Source organism: Oncorhynchus tshawytscha, unplaced genomic scaffold (genome assembly GCF_018296145.1).
Source record: "Oncorhynchus tshawytscha isolate Ot180627B unplaced genomic scaffold, Otsh_v2.0 Un_contig_2591_pilon_pilon, whole genome shotgun sequence".
Lineage (NCBI taxonomy): Eukaryota > Metazoa > Chordata > Actinopteri > Salmoniformes > Salmonidae > Oncorhynchus > Oncorhynchus tshawytscha.
Genome location: NW_024609749.1, coordinates 56,658 through 66,044, shown reverse-complemented (window position 1 = coordinate 66,044; position 9,387 = coordinate 56,658). Strand labels below are relative to the sequence as shown.

Below are 9,387 nucleotides of genomic sequence, written 5' to 3'. Positions count from 1 at the left end.
CAATTATAGCTTTCACCTGGATTCATCTGGTCAGTCTATACCATGGAAAGAGCAGGTACACTCTACTTATAGATCTATGGTAATTCAGACTGCAGATATCCTTGATCCATATCACAGAGATTATATCATATTCTCTGCTTTTACTATTTATATTTTCAATCTTGGGAATGTGCACAGAAATATATGTTCAAATATTATCAATAATAATCCATATAATTCCAAGACTACAGGTTGTCTTTTTCCATTTTATTGTGGGCTTGTGTCTGTCTCATATGTACATTGTGTATAATTAACAGATGTTTTAAATATAGACATAGTTGATCATTACACTGTGTGCCTACCTTTTTTTACACTTGAACTGATAATAAAAATGTGCTTTGAGTTGAAAGTGCTTTTTGGGTTTAAAACGCTCACACACACACACACACACACACACACACACACTCACTCTCATTCTCACACACAACACACCACACTTCCTCGCTTACTAAATGGCGCCATCTCTTGGTCATCAATGGGAAGTGGACCTATCCTAATAATCATCCCTATAATAATGTAATAACACAGCAATAATTTGCTTACTGTTGGAGTCATTTTTCTATCACACTTGCCTTGTTTAAAAATAAAACATCAATGATATTTTAATTTGGACCCAGTAATGGGATGGTTTAACCATTACCTCAAATACCGGTATTGATTAATTAACTAAACATACGGTCCAACGGGTACACATATATTGTTTGGCTTTTTAATCAATAAAACAAAAACACAATTTAGAAGTAATTACTGGGGTTTCCTCTTTGTTGAACAAAGCCAGCAGTGCATTGCATCCCGCCCATAGAGCGGAGCAGCTACGTCAAGAGAATTTGGGATGCGCCCTGGGTCTGTGACTGCCTGGAAACTCTCACCCGTCAGTACAACTTTTTGGAAGTGGCGCTGGAGCTACCAACCTTAATGTGAAAGAAGTTCATTTAAATCAAATTGATGAAAAACTTTGCAAAATAATACGAATTTATCAAACTTTGAATCATGTTTTCCGCAAGCTGACAGGATAATTACGCACTAAAAAACACTTCGGTTTACTGAAACCATCCGATTTTTTACCTCTATTGCAAATGCAGTAAGGATGTTGGCGAGAAAAAGCATCATCCCGGAGGAGTTCTCCCTACCGGGACTTGCTTCGAGGATCCACCGCAAACCAGTGTTCAGGGACCGGGTGAACAAAGCCCGCTTCATCGCCAAGAGCGGATCCTGCAACTTGGCGCACAAGAACATCCGAGAACAGGGAAGATTCTTGCAAGACGTCTTCACCACTCTGGTGGACCTGAAATGGCGCTTCACCCTGGTCATCTTCACCATGACTTTTCTGTGCAGTTGGCTCCTCTTCGCCATGTGCTGGTGGCTCGTGGCCTTTGCCCATGGAGACCTTGTACCCAACCGCACGTCTGGCATTGAGCAGTGCGTCACCAACGTCAAGTGAGTAGTATAGTATAGACTCTATAGATATTTTAAACTGTTGATGTTTGGAGATTTAACTTGTATCTATTTCTGTATTTTGTGTGTAAACTTGTGTATTTTAAGGGCGGAAATAAATTATATGGATTTATTGGGGACTTTTAGTGAAGTAATTGCTGAAACTCAGTTTCAGAATAACTGCTATTTTCTGTGATAACACTGTTACAGTTATATGATGATTGAGCTCCTTGCCATAGAAAAAATGATTTTCCTTCAAATTATAAGGAACTTAAAGGGATACTTTGGGATTTTGGCAATGAAGCCAAAACTGTATGCAAGACATACAAATAGTATCCAGGAGTTCATCTGACTCTGGGGAAGTAGATAAAGGGCTTCATTGCCAAAATCCTGAAGTATCCCTTTAAAGGGCCAATCTGCAGTTGCTGCATTCATAAATGAATCATATGTACCAATGGATTCTGGAAGAATATTAGTATAATTTATAGTTCAACTCTCATACCCCAGCTGAAAGCAAAATATAAGCTTGTTTTATTCCAATGTTTGTAAACAAAGTCAGTGTAAACAAACACTATAAAGCCTCAAAACGTGGAAGTAAAGTATGTAGCCTTGCACGAGCATTGGCATGTGTGAGCAGGAAGCATGAGGCAGCTTGATGTACAAGTACAGGACACTAGTCTATCACAAGGCCTTACCCCCAATCTCCCGAATGCTGAGTTCTCAGCAGAGATGCATCAGGTCCCATTTTTACAGTATTTGGTATAGGGCTCCCAACCTTCCAATCTCAGGGTGGACACTCTAACCACAAGGCCACTGAGACACGGTTAAAACTACAATTTTGATATCATGGATGGTCAGTCCTTGCATCCATAGCTCTGTGTATGAATTTGGGAGTGGTTCCGTTTCTCAGGCCCCATCCCTCAGCTTTTACCCAAACAGGGGAGTGTAGCAGGCTTTGTTATCGTTTCAACTGCTGATTGCCCCTTTAACGTCTCCAACGTTTTGCTCTCATTATTTAGTCCTCTGAGATCAGTGGTTGTAGGGGACGCAGATGAGGACAGGAAGCCATAGGAAACCACACTGCCTGTCCAGTAGCTTCCTGCTCCTCTGACCCCTGTGACCTCTCTACCCTCACCACAGATGTAAGATCAGGTCTCTATCCTCACCACAGATGTAGGATCAGGTCTCTAAACTGCTATTACAGATGTAAGATCAGGTCTCTATCCTCACCACAGATGTAGGATCAGGTCTCTAACCTCCCCACAGATGTAGGATCAGGTCTCTACATCGCTATTACAGCTGTAGGATCAGGTCTCTACACCACTATTACAGATGTAGAATCAGGTCTCTATATCGCTATTACAGATGTAGGATCAGGCCTCTACCCTCCTCACAGATATAGGATCAGGTCTCTACCCTCCCCACAGATGTAGGATCAGGTCTCTACCCTCCCCACTATCCTACACCACTACACCACTATTACCTGTAGGATCAGGTCTCTACCCTCCCCACAGATGTAGGATCAGGTCTCTACCCTCCCCACAGATGTAGGGTCAGGCCTCTACCCTCCCCACAGATGTAGGATCAGGTTTCTACACCTCTATTACAAATGTAGGATCAGATGTCTACAACAAACATCTGACCCGTGACCAATATTTACGTCCAACGTCTCCCTCCTCTTTAACTCTCATTTCCTCTGACCCCTGACCTTTGACCCTCTCTCTCTGCTCTACAGGTCATTCACCTCAGCCTTCCTGTTCTCCATCGAGGTCCAGGTGACCATCGGCTTTGGCCACCGTATGATCACAGAACAGTGCCCCACGGCCATCGCCGTCCTCATCTTCCAGAACATCGCTGGCCTCATCATCAACGCCATTATGCTGGGGTGCATCTTCATGAAGACAGCCCAGTCGCACCGCCGCGCCGAGACGCTCATCTTCAGGTAGGATGGTAGCCTACAGGTTAGATTAGGTTGGAGAGGTGGGGTCAACAGTGTAGGGTGAAGGTGCCCCTAGATGCTGATCTTGGGTCAGTTTAGCATTTACCCCACTAATGGTAAAGGTTTGGATTGGGGGAGCAGAAGCTGATCCTAGATCTGTACCTAGGGAAAACTTCACCCTGGAGAGGTAGAGGATAAAGAGAGTGGGCCAGCATCCGAAGGGTTGCCGCTTCGAATCCGAAGTCCCAACTGGAAAAATCTAGTGCATAGTATGGCTGCACAATGAATCAACTTCACATCGAAATCACAATATCCATATCACAAGAGATCCATATTTCATGCAATATATGAGATGCCACTAAACCCTGTGTAAAGTCTGTTTTTATAGTTGACTTTGTTTGTACTCTCCCTCTCCTCTTGTGGCTGTTTCCCACAGACACTTAGCCCCACCCCTTGTCAATCACGCAGCCCAGTTCCTCCTCCACGCTGTTTGATTCTCTATAAGGTTGCATGCTAGGTTAGATTGTTAGATTATTTGCTCATATCATACAGACCTAGTATATCCATATCACACAGCCCTAGTATATCCATATCACACAGCCCTAGTATATCCATATCACACAGCCCTAGTATATCCATATCATACAGACCTAGTATATCCATATCACACAGCCCTAGTATATCCATATCATACAGCCCTAGTATATCCATATAACACATACCTAGTATATCCATATCACACAGCCCTAGTATATCCATATCACACAGCCCTAGTATATCCATATAACACATACCTAGTATATCCATATCACACAGCCCTAGTATATCCATATCATACAGACCTAGTATATCCATATAACACAGCCCTAGTATATCCATATCATACAGACCTAGTATATCCATATCACACAGCCCTAGTATATCCATATCATACAGACCTAGTATATCCATATAACACAGCCCTAGTATATCCATATCACACAGCCCTAGTATATCCATATCATACAGACCTAGTATATCCATATCACACAGCCTAGTATATCCATATAACACAGCCCTAGTATATCCATATCACACAGCCCTAGTATATCCATATCATACAGACCTAGTATATCCATATCACACAGCCCTAGTATATCCATATCATACAGACCTAGTATATCCATATCACACAGCCCTAGTATATCCATATCATACAGACCTAGTATATCCATATAACACAGCCCTAGTATATCCATATCACACAGCCCTAGTATATCCATATCATACAGACCTAGTATATCCATATCACACAGCCCTAGTATATCCATATAACACAGCCCTAGTATATCCATATCACACAGCCCTAGTATATCCATATCATACAGACCTAGTATATCCATATCACACAGCCCTAGTATATCCATATAACACAGCCCTAGTATATCCATATCACACAGCCCTAGTATATCCATATAACACAGCCCTAGTATATCCATATAACACAGCCCTAGTATATCCATATAACACAGCCCTAGTATATCCATATAACACAGCCCTAGTATATCCATATAACACAGACCTAGTATATCCATATCACACAGACCTAGTATATCCATATCATACAGCCCTAGTATATCCATATCACACAGCCCTAGTATATCCATATAACACAGACCTAGTATATCCATATCACACAGCCCTAATATATCCATATCACACAGCCCTAGTATATCCATATAACACAGACCTAGTATATCCATATAACACAGCCCTAGGATATCCATATCATGCAGACCTAGTATATCAATATAACACAGACCTAGTATATCCATATCACACAGCCCTGGTATATCCATATCACACAGCCCTAGTATATCCATATCACACAGCCCTAGTATATCCATATAACACAGACCTAGTATATCCATATAACACAGCCCTAGTATATCCATATCATGCAGACCTAGTATATCATTATAACACAGACCTAGTATATCCATATCACACAGACCTAGTATATCCATATAACACAGACCTAGTATATCCATATAACACAGCCCTAGTATATCCATATAACACAGCCCTAGTATATCCATATAACACAGCCCTAGTATATCCATATCACACAGACCTAGTATATCCATATAACACAGACCTAGTATATCCATATAACACAGCCCTAGTATATCCATATAACACAGCCCTAGTATATCCATATAACACAGCCCTAGTATATCCATATCATACAGACCTAGTATATCCATATCACACAGCCCTAGTATATCCATATAACACAGCCCTAGTATATCCATATAACACAGCCCTAGTATATCCATATCATACAGACCTAGTATATCCATATCACACAGCCCTAGTATATCCATATAACACAGACCTAGTATATCCATATCATACAGACCTAGTATATCCATATCATGCAGACCTAGTATATCCATATCATTATCCTAGATACTGAAAAATAGTTGTAAAGTTTGTGTCTCTATGCCCCAGATTCAGAGAGCGGGTTTTGAATGGTCAAAGTTTGAGGGTTTTGTACACATGCCATCTCCTGCTGTTGTGCCCTTGAGCAAGCCCTCAAATCTGACCCAGGGGTACACTCTGGCTGACAAATCTGATCCAGGGGGTACACTCTGGCTGACAAATCTGATCCAGGGGGTACACTCTGGCTGACAAATCTGATCCAGGGGGTACACTCTGGCTGACAAATCTGATCCAGGGGGTACACTCTGGCTGACAAATCTGATCCAGGGGTACACTCTGGCTGACAAATCTGATCCAGGGGGTACACTCTGGCTGACAAATCTGATCAGGGGGTACACTCTGGCTGACAAATCTGATCCAGGGGGTACACTCTGGCTGACAAATCGGATCCAGGGGGTACACTCTGGCTGACAAACCATATCCAGGGGGTACACTCTGGCTGACAAATCTGATCCAGGGGGTACACTCTGGCTGACAAATCTGATCCAGGGGTACACTCTGGCTGATAAATCTGATCCAGGGGGTACACTCTGGCTGACAAATCTGATCCAGGGGTACACTCTGGCCGACAAATCTGATCCAGGGGGTACACTCTGGCTGACAAATCTGATCCAGGGGGTACACTCTGGCTGACAAATCTGATCCAGGGGTACACTCTGGCTGACAAATCTGATCCAGGGGGTACATTCTGGCTGACAAATCTGATCCAGGGGTACACTCTGGCTGACAAATCTGATCCAGGGGGTACACTCTGGCTGACAAATCTGATCCAGGGGGTACACTCTGGCTGACAAATCTGATCCAGGGGGTACACTCTGGCTGACAAATCTGATCCAGGGGGTACACTCTGGCTGACAAATCTGATCCAGGGGGTACATTCTGGCTGACAAATCTGATCCAGGGGGTACACTCTGGCTGACAAATCTGATCCAGGGGGTACACTCTGGCTGACAAATCTGATCCAGGGGGTACATTCTGGCTGACAAATCTGATCCAGGGGGTACACTCTGGCTGACAAATCTGTAAAGAAAATGTGATCGGTAAAGAAAATGGACAATAAAGTTATCTTTTCTTGTCATATCTTATTTTCAGCCGCAACGCCGTCATCGCCGTGCGCAACAATCGCCTCTGCTTCATGACCCGTGTGGGCGACCTCCGCAAGTCCATGATCATTGGCGCTGCCGTCCGCCTCCAGGTGGTACGCAAGACCACCACCCCCGAAGGCGAGGTCATCCCGATCCACCAGATCGACGTGCAAACGGAGAGCGCCGCGGCGAGTAACTCTATCTTCCTCTTGGCGCCACTCATTATCTGCCATACCATCAATAAGGACAGTCCGCTGTACGACCTGTCGGCCATGGAGCTGCAGTGCAGCGACCTGGAGGTGATTGTGATCTTGGAGGGCGTGGTGGAGACCACGGGCATCACCACCCAGGCCCGGACCTCCTACGTCACCGAGGAGATCCAGTGGGGTCACCGTTTCGTGCCCATCGTGACCGAGGAGGACGGGGTGTACTCGGTGGACTACTCCAAGTTTGGGAACACGGTCAAGGTGGCGACGCCGAGGTGTTCGGCCCGCGAACTGGACGAGAAGCCCTCCATACTCATCCAGACGCTGCAGAAGAGCGAGCTGAGCCACCAGAACTCACTGAGGAAGAGGAACTCAATGAGGCGGAACAACTCCATGAGGAATGGCGGCGGGAGCTCCGGCACCATGCGGAGGAACAACTCGGCCCTCACTGTGCCCAAAGTGCAGTTCCTCACCCCTGAGGCGGTGGGCCAGAACATGGCCGTCACATGACACGAGGCCTGGCTCCCATTGGCTGTCCTGCTCTTCCTGGGTGGGACCTCCCATGTTTATCCTCTGGCTCAGTTAGAGCTGACTCTGGTCCTGTTCCCCACACTCTGCCACATATACAGTAGTCAATGCTATACCTGACACACACAATGCCCTGTTATTACTATTCTTGTGAGGATGGATTTAACCGGTTTTAGTTACAGATTAGTGTCTCATTTTCAGTCTGGTTCTTTCCAAGTGCCTTTGCCTTTGTCTGGTTCTAAGCTGTAATAGGCATCCACAAGTTGTACTTTATGATGTAAATGCCTTTAAACATGTAATAACTCTTTATATTGCTTTGTACTGAATTCTGTACTCATCACTGAATCCATGTGATGATTTAATTTGCTCTTTAATGTTACCGTGACCAAAGAACATATTATTACAGATGATAATGGCCAACTCCTTTCTAATAGTAGAAGAAAATGATGTTTTGATATCAGCTGCAACGTGTTACACACCAACCGGGTTCCTCATTCTTATCAGAACCTTTAATAAAGCATTTACTCCAGTACTGTATGAACATTGTACTGTTTCTGGAAACTGTCACAGTAAATAGATCCCCTATAAAACGGATTGTTTTGGGTTCGTTTGGAACATTTTCCCCTCAAATTGCATCTAAATTATTGGACAAATGTGTATTTTCTCTGTGATGATTCAATAGCACTTAGAAATCAAAGTGTGGGAAATCTGTATACATTTATTCTGTTCACAAGCAATTGGTCTCTTGATGAAATATAAAAAAAGTGACAATCAAGTTAATTAATCAAATAATAATTTGGATCACAGGTTATAAAAAAAAAGATACGTGTAGTTTTTTTTGGTTGCGTCATCGCATTACCAATCGAGCGGTCGGCAATTGTTACCACAGCCACAAAGTCATAAACCCCGCCTTTCTACAATTTCGCTTCTTAAATGTTGATTTTATAACTAACCTTAAGCCTTGCCTTAAATTAGGTTTATTCAATTAAGCTCATTTTTGCTTTAAGGAATTTTTACAATAAAGCCCATTTTTACTTTGTGACTGTGGTAACTAGTGGAAACCTAATCGGTCGAGCACGTGCAACAAAGTTTTGACTTGTTGCGGACAGGTTTAGAAACTGATGTACAGTAACGTTACTCTCTGCTTGTTGTGGGTGGAGACAAAGATGGTGGAGCAGAAATAATTAGGGAGTGGGATATCTCGCCTTCTTTACTGTCTACGGGGGACATTCTACAACACTTGATTTTGCAGAGATTGGAGTGAATCATGCTAAATGTGTGGTTAACGTATACATATAAAACCTGCAATATATCATAATTGAAAACGTGAATTGAGAAGCCCCAGCCGATTCCAGATGTGTATTGCGCAAAAATAAATATTTAGAAAATGCTTTCTTCAGTTTCGTAACATCAGTTAGCTACCCAGACAGTGACTAGAAGAGTGCGCGACAAAATGAAATGGCCGAAGCACAGAGAAAATCTTTGGCCTGTCCTACACTTGCCTGGAAACCCGACATAGAATTCTGGGTCAGGCAGAAATGTGAGATGCAGAGGAAACTTTCCTGATTCAAACGCTACTTTCTGGTTTCCAGGCAAGCCCTAACGCAATATAGGCAACACCTGAGGGCTGCGAGAATAATGTGTAATGTGTTCATCGGAAATACTTTATTTT

The 9,387-nt window shown here is 43.4% G+C and overlaps 1 protein-coding gene across 1 annotated transcript; it reads left to right on the top strand.

The window, feature by feature from the left end:
• The first annotated feature begins 764 nt into the window (after positions 1-764).
• LOC112241007 (ATP-sensitive inward rectifier potassium channel 8-like) lies at positions 765-8,244 on the top strand. Its single transcript, XM_042317555.1, has 3 exons — positions 765-1,476; positions 3,209-3,415; positions 6,989-8,244. The coding sequence occupies exons 1-3, from the start codon at positions 1,127-1,129 to the stop codon at positions 7,695-7,697; spliced, it is 1,266 nt and encodes a 421-aa protein (XP_042173489.1). The 5' UTR covers positions 765-1,126; the 3' UTR covers positions 7,698-8,244.
• The last annotated feature ends 1,143 nt before the right edge of the window (positions 8,245-9,387 follow it).